Genomic DNA, 25,548 nt, shown 5'->3' with positions numbered 1-25,548 from the left:
GTCTGTGGTCTGGACTACAGTTGCTTTGTCTTTTGAGCAGCAAAAGGAGTTGTTACTCTTACAAATGGAAAGAGACAAGCTGAGCATTGAGAAAGAACGTGTGAGGCACACTCCATACTTGATCTGTAGGCAATTCCTCTCAGAAGTGGAGGTCACGGTGGAGGCGTCGGAGGGCGGAAGGCGTTCCCTCAGTGGCTCTCCTCTTCTGAGATTGTGTAAAAACATAAGTCAATGTAGTGTAAGCAGCTTGAAAAGAAAGTCATTGAACTTGTATAAATTTTTGGGAGACGGTTGCTCACACGCGGGCGGCACAGTGGTTAGCACTGTTACCGCACAGGAAGAAGGTCTTGAGTTCAGCTCTACCGTCGCTCTGTGTGGAGTTTGCATGTTCTTCCTGTTTTTGCGTGGGTTCTTTCCTTGTACTCCGGCTTCCTGCCACAGTCCAACGACCTGCAGTTAGTGGCAATAGGTAATGGAAGAGTCTAAATTGCCGACAGGTGCGAATGGTTTTCTGTGTTAAACCAGCTGAGGTTTGAGAGAGGACGGCCAGAGAGCATCTTTTGTTTACCAGTCAGCAGAGAGTCCCTCAGGAGGGAAACGAGCTGAGCCTTCATGCCGGGACGCTGCTGGGGTTGCAGCATAGCTGTTGTAGTTAGTGTGGATTGGGTATAAGGTGTGTTTGGTTGGTGGTTTGGTGTGTGAGTGAGGTGAGTAGGAGAGTCGGCCGAAGGCCTGTACAGGTCCGGTAACGGTCTCCTGCAGACTTCTTCTCAGCAATGGAGAGCGGGAGGAGTGAGTGGAATAGTATGGATGGTAGTGAAGAGGAAGAGATTGGCGGTCAGGGTGACGAGAATGAGTGGGAAAAAGTGGGAAAGGGGGGGAAGAGGCGCAGAGCTTATGAAAGGAAGAGGAAAAAGAGAAGTGAGGGTAGTACGGAAGGGACTGACAGTGAAGGTAATGAAGAAGGAACAAATGCGAGTATGAATGTAATTGTCAGGTTTGAGGAAGAGGGTGTGAAGAAAATAGATCCACTTAAGCTGACAAGAGCACTTAAGGCACAAGTTGGGGAAATTACCGATGTTTTGCTATAGACTTAAGTTTACTGTTGGTGTGCTGTCTTGTGTGAACTTTGTGTGTGCTACAGCATGCGCTGTGTTGATTATTGAATATGCATGGGTTAAAATCAGTGCTTTCCCTGTTAGGTTGAAGGAGTGTTTCTCTCTTGAGAAACATTGATGGAATTTTTGTTGCGGTGAACACGGTTAGAGCAGTTGTCTCGGGAGCACGTCCCCAGAATTGAGGGGGTCGCTGTTTGTGCAGTTGCCTTTGTCTTTCTGGCGGTTTTTAGTGCATAAGTACCCACTGTAAGTAACTGCATGAAGACTAGGCTTCAGTTAAGTAGATTTTGGTTAGGCAGTTAGTGGGAAAGTGCTGTTTTCAATTGCATGTCAAGGATCAATACTTTGTTATGGCTACAGTTGATGCTTTTGTTCAGTCTCCATCGGAGGAACTCTTGAATAGTTGTACTAAAGAAGAGCTGTTGAAACTTGTTGAACATTATGATGTCGATGTTGGGGATAAAGAGTTGAAAGATGAGGTTAAAGGAGTGTTACAGGCTGCATTAGTAAAGAAAGGCGTGTTGCCAGGTAAAAAGAAGACTTTAATGGCTGATGTTGATCAGTCTGTGGTCTCGACTACAGTTGCTTTGTCTTTTGAGCAGCAAAAGGAGTTGTTACTCTTACAAATGGAAAGAGACAAGCTGAGCATTGAGAAAGAACGTGTGAGGCACACTCCATACTTGATCTGTAGGCAATTCCTCTCAGAAGTGGAGGTCACGGTGGAGGCGTCGGAGGGCGGAAGGCGTTCCCTCAGTGGCTCTCCTCTTCTGAGATTGTGTAAAAACATAAGTCAATGTAGTGTAAGCAGCTTGAAAAGAAAGTCATTGAACTTGTATAAATTTTTGGGAGACGGTTGCTCACACGCGGGCGGCACAGTGGTTAGCACCGTTACCGCACAGGAAGAAGGTCTTGAGTTCAGCTCTACCGTCGCTCTGTGTGGAGTTTGCATGTTCTTCCTGTTTTTGCGTGGGTTCTTTCCTTGTACTCCGGCTTCCTGCCACAGTCCAACGACCTGCAGTTAGTGGCAATAGGTAATGGAAGAGTCTAAATTCTCGACAGGTGCGAATGGTTTTCTGTGTTAAACCAGCTGAGGTTTGAGAGAGGACGGCCAGAGAGCATCTTTTGTTTACCAGTCAGCAGAGAGTCCCTCAGGAGGGAAACGAGCTGAGCCTTCATGCCGGGGTTGCAGCATAGCTGTTGTAGTTAGTGTGGATTGGGTATAAGGTGTGTTTGGTTGGTGGTTTGGTGTGTGAGTGAGGTAAGTAGGAGAGTCGGCCGAAGGCCTGTACAGGTCCGGTAACGGTCTCCTGCAGACTTCTTCTCATAGACCGGGGTTGGCATCAATGGAGAGCGGGAGGAGTGAGTGGAATAGTATGGATGGTAGTGAAGAGGAAGAGATTGGCGGTCAGGGTGACGAGAATGAGTGGGAAAAAGTGGGAAAGGGGGGGAAGAGGCGCAGAGCTAGTGAAAGGAAGAGGAAAAAGAGAAGTGAGGGTAGTACGGAAGGGACTGACAGTGAAGGTAATGAAGAAGGAACAAATGCGAGTATGAATGTAATTGTCAGGTTTGAGGAAGAGGGTGTGAAGAAAATAGATCCACTTAAGCTGACAAGAGCACTTAAGGCACAAGTTGGGGAAATCACTGATGTTTTGCTATAGACTTAAGTTTACTGTTGGTGTGCTGTCTTGTGTGAACTTTGTGTGTCCTACAGCATGCGCTGTGTTGATTATTGAATATGCATGGGTTAAAATCAGTGCTTTCCCTGTTAGGTTGAAGGAGTGTTTCTCTCTTGAGAAACATTGATGGAATTTTAGTTGCGGTGAACACGGTTAGAGCAGTTGTCTCGGGAGCACGTCCCCAGAATTGAGGGGGTCGCTGTTTGTGCAGTTGCCTTTGTCTTTCTGGCGGTTTTTAGTGCATAAGTACCCACTGTAAGTAACTGCATGAAGACTAGGCTTCAGTTAAGTAGATTTTGGTTAGGCAGTTAGTGGGAAAGTGCTGTTTTCAATTGCATGTCAAGGATCAATACTTTGTTATGGCTACAGTTGATGCTTTTGTTCAGTCTCCATCGGAGGAACTCTTGAATAGTTGTACTAAAGAAGAGCTGTTGAAACTTGTTGAACATTATGATGTGGATGTTGGGGATAAAGAGTTGAAAGATGAGGTTAAAGGAGTGTTACAGGCTGCATTAGTAAAGAAAGGCGTGTTGCCAGGTAAAATGAAGACTTTAGTGGCTGATGTTGATCAGTCTGTGGTCTGGACTACAGTTGCTTTGTCTTTTGAGCAGCAAAAGGAGTTGTTACTCTTACAAATGGAAAGAGACAAGCTGAGCATTGAGAAAGAACGTGTGAGGCACACTCCATACTTGATCTGTAGGCAATTCCTCTCAGAAGTGGAGGTCACGGTGGAGGCGTCGGAGGGCGGAAGGCGTTCCCTCAGTGGCTCTCCTCTTCTGAGATTGTGTAAAAACATAAGTCAATGTAGTGTAAGCAGCTTGAAAAGAAAGTAATTTAACTTGTATAAATTTTTGGGAGACGGTTGCTGACACGCGGGCGGCACAGTGGTTAGCACCGTTACCGCACAGGAAGAAGGTCTTGAGTTCAGCTCTACCGTCGCTCTGTGTGGAGTTTGCATGTTCTTCCTGTTTTTGCGTGGGTTCTTTCCTTGTACTCCGGCTTCCTGCCACAGTCCAACGACCTGCAGTTAGTGGCAATAGGTAATGGAAGAGTCTAAATTGCCGACAGGTGCGAATGGTTTTCTGTGTTAAACCAGCTGAGGTTTGAGAGAGGACGGCCAGAGAGCATCTTTTGTTTACCAGTCAGCAGAGAGTCCCTCAGGAGGGAAACGAGCTGAGCCTTCATGCCGGGACGCTGCTGGGGTTGCAGCATAGCTGTTGTAGTTAGTGTGGATTGGGTATAAGGTGTGTTTGGTTGGTGGTTTGGTGTGTGAGTGAGGTAAGTAGGAGAGTCGGCCGAAGGCCTGTACAGGTCCGGTAACGGTCTCCTGCAGACTACTTCTCATAGACCGGGGTTGGCACCAATGGAGAGCGGGAGGAGTGAGTGGAATAGTATGGATGGTAGTGAAGAGGAAGAGATTGGCGGTCAGGGTGACGAGAATGAGTGGGAAAAAGTGGGAAAGGGGGGGAAGAGGCGCAGAGCTAGTGAAAGGAAGAGGAAAAAGATAAGTGAGGGTAGTACGGAAGGGACTGACAGTGAAGGTAATGAAGAAGGAACAAATGCGAGTATGAATGTAATTGTCAGGTTTGAGGAAGAGGGTGTGAAGAAAATAGATCCACTTAAGCTGACAAGAGCACTTAAGGCACAAGTTGGGGAAATCACTGATGTTTTGCTATAGACTTAAGTTTACTGTTGGTGTGCTGTCTTGTGTGAACTTTGTGTGTCCTACAGCATGCGCTGTGTTGATTATTGAATATGCATGGGTTAAAATCAGTGCTTTCCCTGTTAGGTTGAAGGAGTGTTTCTCTCTTGAGAAACATTGATGGAATTTTTATTGCGGTGAACACGGTTAGAGCAGTTGTCTCGGGAGCACGTCCCCAGAATTGAGGGGGTCGCTGTTTGATCAGTTGCCTTTGTCTTTCTGGCGTTTTTTAGTGCATAAGTACCCACTGTAAGTAACTGCATGAAGACTAGGCTTCAGTTAAGTAGATTTTGGTTAGGTAGTTAGTGGGAAAGTGCTGTTTTCAATTGCATGTCAAGGATCAATACTTTGTTATGGCTACAGTTGATGCTTTTGTTCAGTCTCCATCGGAGGAACTCTTGAATAGTTGTACTAAAGAAGAGCTGTTGAAACTTGTTGAACATTATGATGTCGATGTTGGGGATAAAGAGTTGAAAGATGAGGTTAAAGGAGTGTTACAGGCTGCATTAGTAAAGAAAGGCGTGTTGCCAGGTAAAATGAAGACTTTAGTGGCTGATGTTGATCAGTCTGTGGTCTGGACTACAGTTGCTTTGTCTTTTGAGCAGCAAAAGGAGTTGTTACTCTTACAAATGGAAAGAGACAAGCTGAGCATTGAGAAAGAACGTGTGAGGCACACTCCATACTTGATCTGTAGGCAATTCCTCTCAAAAGTGGAGGTCACGGTGGAGGCGTCGGAGGGCGGAAGGCGTTCCCTCAGTGGCTCTCCTCTTCTGAGATTGTGTAAAAACATAAGTCAATGTAGTGTAAGCAGCTTGAAAAGAAAGTCATTGAACCTGTATAAATTTCTGGGAGACGGTTGCTCAAACGCGGGCGGCACAGTGGTTAGCACCGTTACCGCACAGGAAGAAGGTCTTGAGTTCAGCTCTACCGTCTCTCTGTGTGGAGTTTGCATGTTCTTCCTGTTTTTGCGTGGGTTCTTTCCTTGTACTCCGGCTTCCTGCCACAGTCAGACGACCTGCAGTTAGTGGCAATAGGTAATGGAAGAGTCTAAATTGCCGACAGGTGCGAATGGTTTTCTGTGTTGTGACGGCCAGTGGGCTGGCCTTGTGTTTTCCTTTTTCTGTTACCTGTTTCTTGCAGGTAGGTGGAGCTGACCCAATTATAGATGCAGCACACCTGAGAAGGCCAGTCCCAGTGTATATAAAGACACCTTGACTAAACCAGCTGAGGTTTGCGAGAGGTCGGCCAGAGAGCATCTTTTGTTTACCAGTCAGCAGAGAGTCCCTCAGGAGAGAAACGAGCTGAGCCTTCATGCCGGGACGCTGCTGGGGTTGCAGCATAGCTGTTGTAGTTAGTGTGGATTGGGTATAAGGTGTGTTTGGTTGGTGGTTTGGTGTGTGAGTGAGGTAAGTAGGAGAGTCGGCCGAAGGCCCTGTACAGGTCCGGTAACGGTCTCCTGCAGACTTCTTCTCATAGACCGTGGTTGGCACCAATGGAGAGCGGGAGGAGTTAGTGGAATAGTATGGATGGTAGTGAAGAGGAAGAGATTGGCGGTCAGGGTGACGAGAATGAATGGGAAAAAGTGGGAAAGGGGGGGAAGAGGCGCAGAGCTAGTGAAAGGAAGAGGAAAAAGAGAAGTGAGGGTAGTACGGAAGGGACTGACAGTGAAGGTAATGAAGAAGGAACAAATGCGAGTATGAATGTAATTGTCAGGTTTGAGGAAGAGGGTGTGAAGAAAATAGATCCACTTAAGCTGACAAGAGCACTTAAGGCACAAGTTGGGGAAATCACTGATGTTTTGCTATAGACTTAAGTTTACTGTTGGTGTGCTGTCTTGTGTGAACTTTGTGTGTCCTACAGCATGCGCTGTGTTGATTATTGAATATGCATGGGTTAAAATCAGTGCTTTCCCTGTTAGGTTGAAGGAGTGTTTCTCTCTTGAGAAACATTGATGGAATTTTTGTTGCGGTGAACACGGTTAGAGCAGTTGTCTCGGGAGCACGTCCCCAGAATTGAGGGGGTCGCTGTTTGTGCAGTTGCCTTTGTCTTTCTGGCGGTTTTTAGTGCATAAGTACCCACTGTAAGTAACTGCATGAAGACTAGGCTTCAGTTAAGTAGAGTTTGGTTAGGTAGTTAGTGGGAAAGTGCTGTTTTCAATTGCATGTCAAGGATCAATACTTTGTTATGGCTACAGTTGATGCTTTTGTTCAGTCTCCATCGGAGGAACTCTTGAATAGTTGTACTAAAGAAGAGCTGTTGAAACTTGTTGAACATTATGATGTCGATGTTGGGGATAAAGAGTTGAAAGATGAGGTTAAAGGAGTGTTACAGGCTGCATTAGTAAAGAAAGGCGTGTTGCCAGGTAAAATGAAGACTTTAGTGGCTGATGTTGATCAGTCTGTGGTCTCGACTACAGTTGCTTTGTCTTTTGAGCAGCAAAAGGAGTTGTTACTCTTACAAATGGAAAGAGACAAGCTGAGCATTGAGAAAGAACGTGTGAGGCACACTCCATACTTGATCTGTAGGCAATTCCTCTCAGAAGTGGAGGTCACGGTGGAGGCGTCGGAGGGTGGAAGGCGTTCCCTCAGTGGCTCTCTTCTTCTGAGATTGTGTAAAAACATAAGTCAATGTAGTGTAAGCAGCTTGAAAAGAAAGTCATTGAACTTGTATAAATTTTTGGGAGACGGTTGCTGACACGCGGGCGGCACAGTGGTTAGCACCGTTACCGCCCAGGAAGAAGGTCTTGAGTTCAGCTCTACCGTCGCTCTGTGTGGAGTTTGCATGTTCTTCCTGTTTTTGCGTGGGTTCTTTCCTTGTACTCCGGCTTCCTGCCACAGTCCAACGACCTGCAGTTAGTGGCAATAGGTAATGGAAGAGTCTAAATTACCGACAGGTGCGAATGGTTTTCTGTGTTAAACCAGCTGAGGTTTGAGAGAGGACGCCCAGAGAGCATCTTTTGTTTACCAGTCAGCAGAGAGTCCCTCAGGAGGGAAACGAGCTGAGCCTTCATGCCGGGACGCTGCTGGGGTTGCAGCATAGCTGTTGTAGTTAGTGTGGATTGGGTATAAGGTGTGTTTGGTTGGTGGTTTGGTGTGTGAGTGAGGTAAGTAGGAGAGTCGGCCGAAGGCCTGTACAGGTCCGGTAACGGTCTCCTGCAGACTTCTTCTCATAGACCGGGGTTGGCACCAATGGAGAGCGGGAGGAGTGAGTGGAATAGTATGGATGGTAGTGAAGAGGAAGAGATTGGCGGTCAGGGTGACGAGACTGAGTGGGAAAAAGTGGGAAAGGGGGGGAAGAGGCGCAGAGCTGGTGAAAGGAAGAGGAAAAAGAGAAGTGAGGGTAGTACGGAAGGGACTGACAGTGAAGGTAATGAAGAAGGAACAAATGCGAGTATGAATGTAATTGTCAGGTTTGAGGAAGAGGGTGTGAAGAAAATAGATCCACTTAAGCTGACGAGAGCACTTAAGGCACAAGTTGGGGAAATCACTGATGTTTTGCTATAGACTTAAGTTTACTGTTGGTGTGCTGTCTTGTGTGAACTTTGTGTGTCCTACAGCATGCGCTGTGTTGATTATTGAATATGCATGGGTTAAAATCAGTGCTTTCCCTGTTAGGTTGAAGGAGTGTTTCTCTCTTGAGAAACATTGATGGAATTGTTGTTGCGGTGAACACGGTTAGAGCAGTTGTCTCGGGAGCACGTCCCCAGAATTGAGGGGGTCGCTGTTTGTGCAGTTGCCTTTGTCTTTCTGGCGGTTTTTAGTGCATAAGTACCCACTGTAAGTAACTGCATGAAGACTAGGCTTCAGTTAAGTAGATTTTGGTTAGGCAGTTAGGTGGAAACTGCTGTTCCCTTTCAGTTGATTCACTCGGTACAACACATAAGTATGGGATATCACGCCCTCGCATGTCCTGGCTGAAGAAACCTTTAATCACGCCTTTAAGGCTGATGACGTGTGATGACACGTGCACGGCCCCGCCTGTACATATAGCCGCTGTCATCACAGTCATCCCTCAGTTCTTACGCTCTTCACCTCGCTGAGAACACCTCTGCTGAGTTGGGCTAGCTTGCTGCTGCTAGTTACCTCCGTTGTCTGCCGACTTGAACTTAGCTTAACTGCCCCTGTTGGTGTTAGGTTTCACCGCGCAGTTGGTGTGTAGGCTGCCCGCGGAGCGCTAATTTCAAATTTTCCCGTGCAGCGTTTTGCTTTGTTTTTTGGAATGGACTCCAAACCGAAGCGAGCAAAGCAGAAATCTTCTGTTCGCCCCTGTCCTCAGGGATGCGGTTTCTCTTTGCACGACAGCGACCAGCACGATGCCTGCCCTGTCTGCCTGGTTATTGTCCATGCTAGGTGAGCATTGACGGAGCCCGAAGCTTGTGCGTTTTGTCGCCAGCTCCGGCGCTCGACCCTGGAAAGACCGGTGACGTTTGTGGAAAAAGTGCTGGGACGCTCGGCTGTCGCACGGCATCACCCTCTCCTTTCTGGGTCTGGAGCCCCGGCTTCGTCCGAGTCTGAAGACGAGGATTTTCCGGTCGATGTCCCCGCAATTAGCTGGGCTGACCACATGGAATATGTTGACGGGTTAGCCGATGACAAGCCAGAACCATGCAGGAGCGCTGACGGGCTTCAGCCTGGGTTGAAGCCCGCCAGCGCTCCCCAGGACGATGATGACGTGCTGGACATCGGCCTGGACATCCATGGTTTGTCGGAGGATGAGCAGGAGAGCTCATTGTCGGCCCAATGTACCGCCGCTGCTGCGCCAGTCGGCCACGATGACACCTCTCTTTTCTCCCTGTTTCGCCGTGCTGCTGAGAAGCTGCAGGTGGACTGGCCCTCTCCTCCGCCAGCTCAGAAGCCGTCGCGGTTCGCGGGGTTTTTCCTCCCACCGGAGCCCTCAGTGGCCAAAAACTGCCTTCCCATGTTCCCAGACTTTCTCTGTGAGCTAACAGCATCATGTGACAAACCTCTGTCTACCCGCATCACTGTGCACGGCTATGGACAGTACATGGAATTGGACGGCGCCAAGGGGGCTGGCTTAGCTAACCCACCCCCTATGGAGCCGTCTCTGGCTGCTTCTCTGGCCCCGTCCCATAACCATGGTGTCGGCGGCCCCGCAACTCTGCCGTCCAAGCACTGCAGATTCTCTGTTTCACAGCTGAAGAAGATTTATAGAGCTCAGGCCGGCACTGCTCGTGCCATGAGCTCTGTCACCATGCTCCAGACGTACCAGGCAATGTGCCTGACGGAGTTCGGATCGCAGGTTCCTGATGACAGCCCGCTGGCACCTCTTCTTAACGAGGTCAGAGTCGCCACAGATTACATCCTCCGTGCGTCTCGCTGTGCAGCGCTCTCCCTGCGCAGAGGGATGGCTTCGACAGTAGTGGCGCAGAGGCACCTGTGGCTGACCCTCTCTGACGTCCCGGATAGGGACAGGGCTGTATATCTGGACGCAGCAGTGTCTGCGGCTGGGTTATTTGGACATTCACTTGAAGCCATTCAGGCTAGATTCAATCTGAGGGAGAAGCAGACGGAAGCTCTGCGCGACATCATCCCCAGATTGTCAGCCCAAGCCCAAGCCCGCAGCTAGCTCTCACAGGCCCGCCACTCCTCTGCCAACTGGCAAGAGACCGGCGCCCACTGCTGAAGTGGGTGTGCCGCCAGCGAGAGCACATCCTCCGGCCCGAGCTCCACACCAGTCGGCCTGGAGCAAAGGCCCACCCTCGGGCCCCCAGCATCCCTCCTGCACACAGTTTTCTTCTGATGGCCACAAGGTCGTATTGCGTCCAAATGCTGCCTATTTTCCCAAGATCATGCCTGCATCTTCTAGCTCAATGGAGTTTGAGTTGCTGAGTTTTTGCTCCCCTCCTTTTGCATCTGAGGAGCAGAGGAGGATGCATTCTCTTTGTCCAGTGCGTGTGCTACGCACCTACATTGAGCGCACTCAGAATGTGCGTTTATGTGACCAGCTGTTTGTCTGCTTTGCTAATCCAAATAGAGGTAGAGCTCTGTCGAAACAGAGGCTGTCCCACTGGATTATAGAAGCTATCTCACTGGCATACGCCACCAGTGGTCTTGCTTTGCCCCATGGGGTGAGAGCTCATTCCACCAGGGGGATGGCAACCTCATGGGCTCTTTTTAAAGGGGTGCCTGTAGCTGATATTTGTGCGGCAGCTAGTTGGGCATCACCGCACACTTTTGTGAGGTTTTATCGGTTTGACGTTACAGCCCCTTCGGTGGCTCATGCTGTCCTTTCTGCTGGGTCTACCACTCACTAGGATGTGGTGGTCCGATTCTGGTTCAGTGGTTGCTCTACGGGGCGTGTATATATGTCCCATACTTATGTGTTGTACCGAGTGAATCGACTGAAAGGGAACGAATAGTTATGTCTATAACTTCTGTTCCCTGAAGGAGAGGAACGAGGTACAACACAAGGTGGCCCCACTGAGCAGTTTGGCTCGGTGAAGAGCGGCTATCGAACAGAGGGATGACTGTGATGACAGCGGCTATATGTGCAGGCGGGGCCGTGCACGTGTCATCACACGTCATCTACCTTAAAGGCGTGATTAAAGTGATATCCCATACGGATATGGATATGGATTGGGTATAAGGTGTGTTTGGTTGGTGGTTTGGTGTGTGATTGAGGTAAGTAGGAGAGTCGGCCGAAGGCCTGTACAGGTCCGGTAACGGTCTCCTGCAGACTTCTTCTCGTAGACCGCGGTTGGCACCAATGGAGAGCGGGAGGAGTGAGTGGAATAGTATGGATGGTAGTGAAGAGGAAGAGATTGGCGGTCAGGGTGACGAGAATGAGTGGGAAAAAGTGGGAAAGGGGGGGAATAGGCGCAGAGCTAGTGAAAGGAAGAGGAAAAAGAGAAGTGAGGGTAGTACGGAAGGGACTGACAGTGAAGGTAATGAAGAAGGAACAAATGCGAGTATGAATGTAATTGTCAGGTTTGAGGAAGAGGGTGTGAAGAAAATAGATCCACTTAAGCTGACAAGAGCACTTAAGGCACAAGTTGGGGAAATCACTGATGTTTTGCTATAGACTTAAGTTTACTGTTGGTGTGCTGTCTTGTGTGAACTTTGTGTGTCCTACAGCATGCGCTGTGTTGATTATTGAATATGCATGGGTTAAAATCAGTGTTTTCCCTGTTAGGTTGAAGGAGTGTTTCTCTCTTGAGAAACATTGATGGAATTTTTGTTGCGGTGAACACGGTTAGAGCAGTTGTCTCGGGAGCACGTCCCCAGAATTGAGGGGGTCGCTGTTTGATCAGTTGCCTTTGTCTTTCTGGCGGTTTTTAGTGCATAAGTACCCACTGTAAGTAACTGCATGAAGACTAGGCTTCAGTTAAGTAGATTTTGGTTAGGCAGTTAGTGGGAAAGTGCTGTTTTCAATTGCATGTCAAGGATCAATACTTTGTTATGGCTACAGTTGATGCTTTTGTTCAGTCTCCATCGGAGGAACTCTTGAATAGTTGTACTAAAGAAGAGCTGTTGAAACTTGTTGAACATTATGATGTCGATGTTGGGGATAAAGAGTTGAAAGATGAGGTTTAAGGAGTGTTACAGGCTGCATTAGTAAAGAAAGGCGTGTTGCCAGGTAAAATGAAGACTTTAGTGGCTGATGTTGATCAGTCTGTGGTCTCGACTACAGTTGCTTTGTCTTTTGAGCAGCAAAAGGAGTTGTTACTCTTACAAATGGAAAGAGACAAGCTGAGCATTGAGAAAGAACGTGTGAGGCACACTCCATACTTGATCTGTAGGCAATTCCTCTCAGAAGTGGAGGTCACGGTGGAGGCGTCGGAGGGCGGAAGGCGTTCCCTCAGTGGCTCTCCTCTTCTGAGATTGTGTAAAAACATAAGTCAATGTAGTGTAAGCAGCTTGAAAAGAAAGTAATTGAACTTGTCGAGATGGTTGATCAAACGGAAATATTACTGTCATGGTCCAGTGATGCTACATGTATATTTATTTGTTTTTGTTTCTCTCTTTCTTTCTCGCTTCCCTGCTCACAACGTGATGCCTGGGCTGAGCTAATCATGATCTCCGGTTGCTGTCCTCACACCTGCAAACAATTTCTCACCTGAGGTTCATCATCCTGTTTACCAGCCACTTCTGACGGCAGTGGACTGTTGTGTAACATTCGTTAGTGCAATTCTAGCTTTGGAAATATTTTGATTTCTCTTTGTGCTTTGCTTGGCATTTAACATTTTGTCCTTGTATATAGATTTTCTGTGCCCTGCCTTGAGACCCTGTTCGTGAGTGTGGCAGTTGCAGTGAGCCTGTGGAGACCCCCCACCCTCCATGGACCTCTGGATTCGCTGGACCCCTTCTCCCCACTTGTATATAGTGCACTCTGTGTCATGTAAATAAAAAAAACTGTTTATTGTGATTCGTAGTCTGCGCTTGAGTCCTTCTCAGCCTTGACAAATTGTAGTCACTTTTGGTTCAAGCTGCTTAGATTCCCGTGATCTCACATTTGCCATTTGTGTGTGTGTTTCTCCCACATATTGCATACTCTACTTTTGTCCTCAAATCGGGTAGGAAGTGTCTGTGTGGTTGAGCTGGTCTGGTCTGTCTAGACTCTAGACTTTCACTAGATAGATCAGGCTGCACCCACCTGTGAAACAGGTGGAGGGTCACCAGGACATGCAGAACTCTTGCCTCCTTAGTAGAGGCGGAGGGCAGTGAGGCATCCAACCCCCATCTCATCAATAGGGGGGTATGATCTGAAATAACAATAGATTGATAATTACAAGTTTCAATAAGTGGAAGAGGACATTTATCAGTGACAAATGAATTTATCCAATAGAACATTTTGTGGACAGGAATATAGTCGGAGCATGCCCTGGATGAGTATCCTTATTAGAGCTTCTTTCTAGGTTAGAGAGCACACAGCTTGCACCTCCAGCTAAAATGAGATTGTGTGTTGTCATATCCAGAATTCACGAGAATAAATAGACAATTAAGGTTTCATCATCCCATTTGGGGCGTAAATGTTGGCTTAAATCGATCGTGGCTCAAGAGTTGGGAGTTCGCCTTGTAATCGGAAGGTTGCCGGTTCGAGCCCCGGCTCGGACAGTCTCGGACGTTGTGTCCTTGGGCAAGACACTTCACCCGTTGCCTACTGGTGGTGGTCAGAGGGCCCGGTGGCGCCAGTGTCCGGCAGCCTCGCCTCTGTCAGTGCGCCCCAGGGTGGCTGTGGCTACAACGTAGCTGCCATCACCAGTGTGTGAATGTGTGTGTGAATGGGTGGATGACTGGATATGTAAAGCGCTTTGGGGTCCTTAGGGACTAGTAAAGCGCTATATAAATACAGGCCATTTACCATTTAAATCAGTTCATAAAGTTGTCCATAAAGTCCATAATGTTGGCCAACCACAATAATACAAGGACCCATAGGATCAGATAAAATGGTTGATACAGCAGCCATAGAGTTATCTAATCAAAGAGCAACAGTATGAATGTGTATGTGTGATAGTCACTAACCCATTTATGTGAATTAACTTATATTTAAGCCATTTTACATTTTTAAATGTAAGTGATATCTTCTTTTGAAAATCCTCTAAATTAACTAGTTTTAACTATAGACCTGGTAACTAGTCTGGGATATTTGTAGCTGATGCTCCATTTTTGTACCAGTAGGTGGCAGTGTGAGACCATGGTTTGGCCTGTTGTTAGTAGTCAGAAGCATGCTCAGCACAGTTTTCTCATAATGTTACATGTACTCCCTGCCTTATCATTTCTTTCCTGCTTGCAGGCTAGTATTGTACCAGAAATAGAAAATAAAAGCAGTCACACCCGATATATTGCATAGATTAGTTATTAAGGTCAGAAACTGAAAGCACAGAAACATTGTTTAGTCTAGTAAATTCAACGTTCTGTAATGTTACTGATCGGCTCCACCTTTATAGTGTGTTGTTTTAGTTGCTTGTTTTCTGCCATAAAGTATTTACTTAAATTCAGTGCACATATCAAGATGGTAGTGATTACACCATTCTTTCGGAATCTTTCGAAATTCATGGATTATCTTTTTAGCATTCATTTTGAAGCGAGTTTCATAAGAAAATTGGCTTTGTCTATGACAGTGGAATATGTTGATTCTGTCTATCTGATAACGGAACACGTATTGAGAATATGTGAAATCCTATCTCGCTCTTGACGGAAGCAGTTGCATCTTTTCCCTCTCCCTTCTCTTATCTTTCCTGCTTGGCTTCTCATGTCCTTGTGTATTCTCGTGTAACTTTCTAACCCTCAGAGAGTCTCTCAGTCTTGTTCTCTAAGACCTAAAGAATTATGAATTTGATCAACTGGTCCCTTAACAAAATTGACACCCTATTTTTGATGAGAAGCCTGGGCTCGGGAGAGCCTGATTGTCCTGCGGAGCCCCTTGCTGCCGGATACTCGATGGTCGGTTGCGTCGTGTGTCTGGCGACACTCTCAATAGAGGACATTGAACGAGATCTACCCATTCGGAACCATGATAACAGAGTTCTGGCTGATCGGAGCTGGCTTGAACCTGGCTTATCGAAGAACAAAGAAAGCGGTCCCACAAGGCTGGCTGACGTGATTGATGATGGGCAATCTCTGAGTACTCACACTGTGTTTATTGAACGCAATATGGATAAGATCTTAGAGAAGTTCACGGCTCTGCAATGGGAAATTGACAGACCAAGTGACCAGTGATGGACATTAGACCAACTGTGAAATTACATGCAGTTGTTCACATTAACCCAAACAATCATGTCCTTCACTCATTTGGCTCCTGAACAAGAAGTTCTCTCTGATCCTATCCTTCAAGGACACCTGCGTCGGATCAGGACTGTTGACTTTGCTTAACCAGGTAAAAAGACACTCTCTCTCAAGTTGAACAGGACACACACACACACACACGTACACTGATGCAGATGTACACCCCCCCCCCCCTCCGATTGACCGGGCCAGCGTGGAATAATGCTGCTGTCTACACCGGCGACCTCTCACCCCATTTACCCATCCCTGTTGCTTGTCATGTGTTTTCATTGTGTTACAGTGTGAAGATTCATGTGCTTTTTGTGCTGAGGAATTTTTGTTTTCTGTTCTCATACTGATCCCCTACCAGGAGCTCAGTCTGAGTAGAGTTCTCTTTTTCCTCCTCCACTCCCCTATTGTGTTGTACATTTCACTGTTTTTCTGTAAGCTCCCTGTGTCACAATCTGGCGAGGGCAGACTGTAGGGGTTGACAAAAGGACCCAAAACGCAGACTCCAAGGAACAGGGAACAGAACTTGAAATGTTAACAAAAAGCGAGCCGTTTAATATGGCTGGTAAAAATGGTACAAACAAAGGGTAAGGCAAACTGAAGTAAAATTAACACAAACCTAAACTGGGAAATCTAAACAAACAACAAGAAAAACCTAGACAAGAAACTTGGAAGCATGGCATAGGAAAGATGGTGTGGACAACAGACGACCTGACAATGACACACTGAAAACAGAGGACTTAAATACACAGGAGGTGATTAGGGGAAGTGGGAACACATGGAGGAACAGCTGACTGACATGAGCCTAATGACAGGACAAGGGAAGTGAAACTAAATACAATGAACAAAGAACACACGCCTCCTTCAAAATAAAACAGGAAACATGAGACACGCAGCATGAAACACAAAGGGTGAGGGAAACTTAAATACAGGGGAAGAAAACACAAGGAGTCTAATAACCAAATGAACTTCGCTAATCTAATGAACTTAAACATAAACAACATCCAAATAAACTAAAACTTAAAACACTGGGTCAACAGACCCAGGAACTTGACACCCTGTTCTGACCCGTCTCCCCAATGTGATGTTTGTGTAACGTATGTATGGTCGGAAGGGGTCCAATTTTCCTGCAGGCAACTGCAAGTGACAAATAAAGCTTCATCATCATCATCATCATCATCATGTGAGCTATTTTTGGAAAAAGTAAATACGCAGTTGTAATACTATAAAGTAACAAAAGACTGCATGAGTTTGAATTGGAATAAATAATGGAGCAACGACTAGCCACGTCTCCCTGGCTAGTAATTTCTTTCCTAGTTGCAGGAAAGTAATTTTGGAGTAATTTTTGACCAGGATATGTCCTTCAATGCACATATTAAACAAATATGTAGGACTGCTTTTTTCCATTTGTGCAATATCTCTGAAATGAGGAATATCCTGTCTCAGCGTGACGTTAAAAACCTAGTTGTAACACATGATACTTTACCACTACAGAATGTAGAGGAAGTTAGGATCTTGGGTTTATGTTCTCTAGAAATCGACTAAGGAGCAAGTGACACAGCTAAAAGAACAGTTAACATTTATTTAAACAAAACCATAAGTAGTCATTCAACAATTCACAATGAGATAATTCCAATAGTCCATGTTTGTCAGTCTGTGTACTCAGTTCAGAGTTCTTTTCAGTCTCTTCAGTTCAGGTGTGTGAAGTGTGTGTGGATAGTGTTAATGTTAGTAGTACTACCCAGGTAGTGTATTGTTTTGAGATCTCATAAGCTTATCTGTCAGGAAGTAACGCGTCTGTCACTTCTTAGTAGGCTGCAAACCTTCCTGCATCGCAGCTGGGATCCTGAATCCTGGCTGCAGGTGAATTTACTGGTCTCACTCGCACAATTTCAGACTCCAACAAAAAGACCAACCTGCACAGGGCAGTGAACACATTTTGCATTAATATTATAAAACAACTTAATCAACACTAGTGGCCATACACTTCTCACTCTTTGTATATAACAACTTAATGCAATCGATAATAACAGAATTAAAGAACCTTAAAACAGTTTCCAAAGGCACTTATCACACAAAATTAACTCACATCTCCTCTTTTGTGAACAGCAGTAACAATAATCCAGCACTTACTGAATTGTGAGAATGCACCTCATCGATGCACGAGAGAAGCACAAAATGTGGTCGCAGTACTATTTATCCAAAGACTGGTCATATTTATTTCACTTCAGTTCATTTTTATTTCAAACATGTACATTCACCATCATTACATAATATCATTCAATTCTTTTGTTTGAAAAGGAGTAGGCAGAAGTATACACTTATTTGCCCCTACCCCCTCAAATTTTACATGTCATTCATTTAATTTTCTTTTAGTCTTAAATTAAACAAACAAATGAAACAACAGCAAAGCAAACAAAAAAAAATATTCACAATATCATTTCTTTCATATAAATAAAGACAGAATATGTAAATTTGATTCACAAATAATAAAACAAACAAACCAAAACATCACTTCAATTACCGTCCTGGGTTAACCCCGTTTTCTTCATTCTTATATTTGTTTAAAATATGTTTTTTATATTTTATTTTAAACTGGTTTATGTTGTTACTTTCTTTTATTTCTTCTGTTAGACTGTTCCGTAATTTAACTCCTGCTATTGAGATAGACATAGTTCTTAAAGTTGTTCTAGCACTTTGTATTTTTAAATTCCATTTCCCTCTTAAGTTATACCCCCCTTCTCTTTCTTTAAACAATTTACAGATGTCTTTTGGAAGCATTTTATTTCTTGCTTTATATAATATTTACGCTGTTTTAACCTTCACCAAGTCTTGGAATTTCATGCATTTTGATAAAGAGTGCATTTGCACCCTGCATTATTTATTATTCTAATGGCCCTTTTCTGCATTATAGTTATTGTTTGTGTATTACTTCTGTATGTGTTTCCCCAGACCTCTACACAATAGCTCATATATGGTAGTAGTGAAGCACAGTATAATATGTGCAGTGCTTTCTGATCCAAGATTTGCTTTGTTTTCCCCAGAACGGCAATGCCCCCTTTCCAATTTCCCCCTAACAATGATGGTGTGGTCATTGTGGACATTGTCAACACATATTTCTACTTCAATATTTTTCTTATGGCTTCCAAATAACATAAATTTGGTTTTATCTAAATTTAATGATAATTTATTTATATCAAACCACTTCTTTAATTTCTTTAATTCCTGTGTGATCACCTCCAAAACCTGTGGCAATTCCACACCTGAACAAAATATATTTGTTTCATCTGGAAATATTATGAACTTTAGAATCTACTTGGCAAATATCATTTATATACATAATAAACCTCCTGCCCCTCAGGCAGGAGGCTGGGGAGCATTAAATGCAAAACCACCAGACTGAGAAACAGCTTCATTCCAGAAACTGTGAGACTTCTCAGTCAATAATGGACAAGAACTGTTATTGTAGCACCTAATCACTACTGACATCGTCACTTTATCAATGCTAGACATCATGCCATTTGCTGCTAAAGTATTTATACCTACATTTCTATATCTATACTCCATACTGGTACTCAGGTTGTTGCACTCTATTTATTTTTATTTGTATTACTTTAATAATTGCATTTATAATACTCAGGTTGCTGCACTTAATTTATTTGTAATACTTATTACTTGTTATTCTGTTTTCTTTTTATTCTGTTTCCGGGACCACGTGCACGTAATTTCGTTCCACCTCACATAAACATGTGATGCCAATGACAATAAAGAATCCATGAATTCTTTTGGACCTAATACTGATCTTTGAGGTATGTCACGAGCAACATTCATCAATTTAGATTCCTATTCATTTATTTGTACATATTGTTGCATATTCACTACATAGCTTTTTATCAGTCCAAAACCACTCCCCTAAACCCATACTTTCCTTTTTTTAAATTAGAATTTCATGATTGACAGTATCGAATAGGGCTGCCACAAACAATTATTTTGATAGTCGACTAGTCACTGATTATTTTTGCGATTAGTCCACTAATCAGATCATGAGTCCATTGGACGTACAACGTACAGCTTATTGCACCAGCAGCATCTGCTCTTATATAACTATCATTAGCTTACAGCTTTAAGTGTTTAAGGTATGTGCTAACTAAAAATAAAGACAAGATGATAGTTTATTAAATTTTAATTAAATTTGCAGATTGTTTCGGTGAAGTTTAATAAACTCCTTGCTATCTAAAATATAACAGGACACCGGAGTAAATTCTCGAGCATCTCACACTTCTGATAATCAGCTGTCTGCTTGACGTTTATTCAGCTGTGTAAAAACTATAACTTTAATCTCAGCCAAACCGATTTACTCAGGAACAAATAAAATACTGAAAAAAGCCAAACAATAACATTTTGAAGTTATCTAAGTGACTTATATATCATGTTTAACCTGAGTAGCGAAAGACGGCGGTGGGTTTGAAAACGATTTGCCGGAAGTCCGGTGTTCTCACGGCTCTAGTGAACCTAGCCCCCGGCTAGCTATCGAGCTAGTGGGTAACAGACGTCTCCGAAAACATCAGAGCGCTTTTGAAAATATGTGGTGTCTTGATAAACTGAGCAGATATTTGAGGTTTACACAGCTACATTCTCGCCTGGAAATGTGTTAAACATTTATTTTGTGACCCAGAAAGAATAATAAGAGTAATATTAAAACTAACTAGCTGCCGCCATTGTTGTAAACTGAGCTGGGCTGCGCTATGAATTCTGGGACACAGCTTCTTCTTCTTCGGGGTTTAACGGCAGCTGGCATCCTTGTACATGCAGTGCTGCCATCTTCTGTTTCAGTCCGTTATTACACTCTTAAATCCTACTACTTATTCCTGCGTCTTTTGTGATCTTACAAAGCTTCAAACGACGCATCGACTATTAAATTAGTCTTCGACGATTTTGATAGTCGACGTATTCGTGACTAGTCGACTAATCGTGGCAGCCCTAGTATCAAACAGTTTTTTTTTTATTTAAAAAAACTCCAAGTGTGTACTTCTTATTATGTAGGCAATTCACATTTTTCCACAAAACTGTCAAATCTTTTTATCAATTTTTATAAACTTTTTATAAACAGTCACTGGTCTATAATTTGCAAAGTGATGCTTTTTACCTGTTTTGTAAATTGGAATAACTTGAGCAACTTTCATTTTTTGAGGAAAAAAACCTTTTTAAAAAGACAAGTTGAAAACGTATTTTAACGGTTTTCCAATACCATAAATAATCAGCAACTCTCTTACTGTTACAACATCAATGTCATTGCAATCTGTACTGGTTTTGTTCTTAAGTCCTCTAATGATGTCATATATTTCATTCTCTTCCACTGCTCTGAGCTTCTATTCCGTTCAATATTTTCACCAGTGTCCCTTTCTATTCCATCGACCTTTATTTCCTCTGCCAGTTTTGGCCCATATTTACGAAGAATTCATTAAAACCATTTACTACCTCTTTCATTTTGTTAATGCTTTTTGTCCCTTCTATAAAGTACCCAGGGTAATCATTGTTCCTTGATTCATTTTTGATTGTACTGTTTATGACATTCCATATACCTTTTGTGTTTTCTTTATTGTGTTCTAACCTTTTAATAAAATATTATCTTTTACAGGTTCTCATTATATTAGATAGTTTGTTTTTGTAAGTTTTATATTTCCTTTCAGTTTCAGGTGCTGTTTTTTTTATGAATTCTCGATATAGGGTGTTCTTTTTTTTGCTGGCATTTTGTAGTCCTTTAGTCATCCATGGTCTTCCTGCATAGTTGTGTTTCCTGTTGATTTCAATCACCTGGCAGTTTTTACCAAGTAATGTGTTACTAATGTGTGTTTAATGTATTCTTAAAAATGCTTCGTAAGGTTTATTAACTTCTTCATGTTCATAAACATGAACATGAAGAAGTTCCTTGCTTTAAAAGTTCATTTTTAAGACAGTTAAATGTCTTCTCTGTTCTAATTCTTTTGTAAATAATCTTGTGCTCATCTCTGTTAACTTTATAATGGCAATTATAAGATGCAAAGACTGGTAAATGGTCACCTATATCATTAATTATCATTGATTGATTATCATCTCCTTACAGGAAATAAAACTTACTTCCTAGCTTTCAGAAAAAAACATTTCCGACATCATTGGCTTAGAGTATCAAAGATAATACAGCACTCAAAAAACACAGAATTTACACTACACTTAACTAACGATTAGCTTGCTATGCTAACGCAGTTAGTCAGCTCACTGGAAATGAACAGGAATCATAAAAAAGGTACATCGGCATCAACCAAAAATGTCCGCATTTCCCAACAAGCGGAAGAGTAAAACCCCCTTTTTTTTTTACAAGAACTAGGGAAAAATTCCTGGTGAGTTGCTCCGACCAGCATTTGTAGCCTTAACGTTGTTCTCATTCGCTATAACGTTCAAGTTCACAAGCACTACACAATCTCAGAGTGCCACCTACTGACATTCTTTGGGAACCGCAGTTAATTTCATGATGCAATTTTAGGTGGGTTACATAGTTCATGCATTTATTACTTCTAGGCTGGACTACTGTAATTCATTATTATCAGGATGTCCTAAAAACTCCCTGACAAGCCTTCAGTTAATCCAAAATGCTGCAGCAAGAGTACTGACAGGGACTAGAAAGAGAGAGCAGATTCCTCCAATATTGGCTTCCCTCCATTGGCTTCCTGTTAAATCCAGAATTGAATTCAAAATCCTGCTTTTTGCATACAAGGTCTTAAATAATAAGGCCCCATCTTATCTTAATGGCCTTATAGTACCGAATCACCCCATTAGAACACTTCCCTCTCGCATTGCAACCTTACTTTTTATTCCTAGAGTATTTAAAAGTAGAATGGGAGGCAGAGCCTTCAGTTTTCAGGGCCCTCTTCCATGGAACCAGCTTCCAGTTTGGATTTGGGAGACAGACACTATCTCTTTTTTAAGATTAGTCTTAAAACTTTCCTTTCTGAAGCATATAGTTAGAGCTGGATCAGGTGACCCTGAATCCTCCCTTAGTTATGCTGCAATAGGTGTAGGCTGCTAAGGGATTCCCATGATGCACTGAGTGTTTCTTCTTCAGATTCACGTGGACCAGATTGGACACCAGGGATCAGACATCAGTTATAACAACATCCGTCACCAGATTGAAGAGGGTCTCAAAGAACAGTTTAATGATGCCGAAATTGTGAGGGCTGTCATGATATAAAACCTGGTAATTTCAAAGACATGCTAATGAACAATGATGAAATGACAGTAGAGGACAGTAGAAAGTAGAGCTCAAAGTGTCATGGTCTGGAGTCTGGTGACTCCATGTTCGTGTTTTGTGTTTATTAATATTTAGAGTTTTCAGGTTTGTTGTTGTTTTTTCCAGTGTTTAGGTGTTCTCTGTGCTTCCTTTGTGTTTCTTGTGTTCATCTCATTTTACTTTGACGGTCCCGTGTCTCATGTCAGCGTGTCTAGTTTTGTTTTCCCTTGAATGTTATGTCTTATTACTCCCAGCTGTGCTCCTAGCCCTGGGTTTCTCTCTATCAGTGTCGCGTCATCCCCTCACCACTCCTATGTGTATGCGTTTTTACTTCCGTGCTCTCTAGCTCTGTTAGCATTTAGTTTCGAGTTTTGGTTTGTTTTTTGCAAGTGTTTTTTCATGGTGTTTTGCAAGTGCAATAAGGCAGCCTCCTTCGGTTAACACTTTGAGTTCGAGTCCTGCATTTGGGTCTACATCCTGCCTGCCACACAGCCGTATCATGACAGAACAATGCAACCACACAATGGACCCAACAGTGGCTGGATAATCCTGAGGAGAAGTATTGCTTGGTTTCCGGTCTCCCCTGGCTACTGAGTTCCCTTCATCCGCTTATACAGGATTTTCTCCTTAACACTTTGCATCTTCACTCACCAACTGCAACCACTCACCTGCCACCTCCGCCGGAGGATTCGCTGCCTGGCCTGCCGGAGGACTCGCTGCTGAACGTAATGCTACCATTAGCAACTTTGACATAGAGGCATGTGGCTCAAGTCACTCCCATTAATATTTATGTGGCGGGACGTGGTCATTGGTGCAGCTGCGGCGAGGTGGACACACCTGAGCAGCATCAGTGATCAAGCCACATCTGTATTAAAAGGCTGTATTGGGTCTTGAGTGTTGTTGTTAGTAGTGTGTATGTTTGGCTGCGAGCTGAAAGGCTGCAGCCGTGTCTCTAAAAACACCAGCCACCAGCCAGGTGATAGTACCTGATACCTGGTACTTTTTTAGTACCAACTCCGTCAGGGTTCCAAGAGATTCGAGGTGATGCCCAACAGTGTGAGCATCCATCCATCCACCTATCATCCAGTAGAGTTAGAAGTCGCGCCTGTATGGGCAGTTAGCTGCCAGTGTCCATCCCAATTACCAGACTCAAGCACCCACCAACCATCTGGGACCAGCACCATTCTTTAGCAGCACAAAGACCCATCATAACAGCATTCCAGTATTTTTTTTTAATGTATTTATTTGATTAGCATTCAAATCTCTCAGTGAATACAGAATAAAGATCTACCACAAAGTAAGAATGCACGAGATAAGGCTAATCAAAAAGGTACTGGCTGAAGCACATGCTTATTATGCCAAGCCTTTTAACAAAAGATCATTTAGCATGCAGCTCATGTAGATGGAGCTCGAAGCAAAAGAGTAAAACAAAACAAACAAACAAAAGAACAAAACAAAACAAGTATAAACCTCATTCCTCCCTTGCATACCAGCCATCATACATAACTGCACAAAAGAGAGTGTAAAACTCCTTCTATTTCTGATCTAATTAAGAAGGACCCCAGTGAGTTTGCACAGCTGAATAATCCTCTTGACAATCTGCTGCCACCACATAGAACAGATTTATTCAAGGATGGATCATTTGAAACTGAGTGAAACTCTCCTCGTAGCTGATAGCTTAATTCTCCAACCCCCTTATCATGACACTGTGGAAGCTCTATCTGAGAAATTCGGTCAGCCCCACCAGTTAAACTCACAGAAAGATTGTAAGTGTCATGGATGCACCAGATATCCGTCGTGAGGATGTGGGGACTTTTCAGAATTTTGTGCTGCAGATTTGTGCTCTTGTTGGTATGCTGAAGACCCTTGGTCTGGATGGTTAAGTGAAACTGTCATGACTCCTTAGTAAGCTGCCAGCTGAAATGAGGTTTGAGTTCTGGAGACACATGTGACTGGTTGAAGCTGAAAACATGGAAACATTTAGATAGTTGGTAAGTTTATAGCAAAAGGATAGAGAGAGGACCATCCAGAAATCAGCACCTGAAAGAGTCAAAGCCAGTAACACGCACAGCCACTATACTCCATGGCACAGAGAATCTGCTGGCAAAGCAGTCTATTGAGCTACTGAACTGCAAATTGTCTGCTCAGAGCAAGAAAGGCCCACTGAAAGCCTACAGTCCATACTGCAATACAGAGGACTATTATCTCAGTCAATGCCCAACATTCAAATCCTTTGATAAGGTTCGAATCATAGACTGGGTTAAGACAAACCAACATTGCTGGTGATGTGAAAGATCACATCTAGCAGTACAAGAAAGTGTGCACCATACGTCAAGTCAAACATCTCTGGATCCTACATGAGGTCAACATCAAGAGTGTGAAGGAAGGTACTTTCCTGGTGAGCTCTGTCACCAAAGTCCTCCAACTAGACAAACCTTCAGACCTCTCCTGTGTTCTGCTTAAAGTGATCAAAGTCCTACTGAGACATGGAGACATGACCCTGGACACTTATGCTGTCTTGCATGATGGCTCTGACTGCACCATGCTACGTTCATCTTCAGCTTAGCAGCTAGGATTGACAGGCACTCCTGAGGACCTTTCCATGAGAACTAGCAAATATTTCATGCCTTCACTACTTAGCGTTTTGATTTAGCTCAACATTCATATCCAGCTACTTTCCTCAAGCAATCTACAGACATCTCGAGTATTTACCCCTACAAACCTTCAGCCAAGTTTCACAGCTGCGCCTTATAAACCCTGCAGAACCTGTGCACTTTGAATCACTAGGGGGGACAGCTGCAAGGGTTGGACACTGCAAGACACAGCAAAGACTCTTGAGTCACAGCTAGAGCTGCAACTGTGCCTCCTGCAGGCCCCTATCTGTTGAGCTTCAGAGGCGTGTTGAAAAACGGTGGCAAGTTGACATTCTACCATAAAAAAGTGAAAAGGAGGTAACAATGTCAAAGGAGGATCAGAAAGCCCTTTAGATACTGTTCCGGTATGCCAAATCCTTGTTGAGGAGAAAGGATATGCCATTTTTCCAAGCAACCCAAGA

General features: G+C 43.9%; 1 protein-coding gene across 1 annotated transcript; it reads left to right on the top strand.

Annotated features, from left to right (window-relative positions):
• Nucleotides 1-6,087: 6,087 nt before the first annotated feature.
• Nucleotides 6,088-12,881, top strand: LOC148100128 (uncharacterized). The gene is made up of 2 exons (XM_087848877.1): nucleotides 6,088-12,634; nucleotides 12,717-12,881. The coding sequence occupies exon 1, from the start codon at nucleotides 9,060-9,062 to the stop codon at nucleotides 10,080-10,082; it is 1,023 nt and encodes a 340-aa protein (XP_087705003.1). The 5' UTR covers nucleotides 6,088-9,059; the 3' UTR covers nucleotides 10,083-12,634; nucleotides 12,717-12,881.
• Nucleotides 12,882-25,548: the final 12,667 nt, after the last annotated feature.

The sequence above is a fragment of the Neolamprologus brichardi genome, chromosome 12, assembly GCF_056152115.1.
Source record: "Neolamprologus brichardi isolate AB-2024 chromosome 12, ASM5615211v1, whole genome shotgun sequence".
Classification (NCBI taxonomy): Eukaryota; Metazoa; Chordata; class Actinopteri; order Cichliformes; family Cichlidae; genus Neolamprologus; species Neolamprologus brichardi.
The sequence above is the reverse complement of the archived record's forward strand: the minus strand, read 5'-3'. Positions and strand labels throughout refer to the sequence as shown.

Coding starts and splice junctions, on each gene's coding strand:
- LOC148100128 (XM_087848877.1), top strand. CDS start 9,060: ATGGAATATGTTGACGGGTTAGCCGATGACAAGCCAGAACCATGCAGG.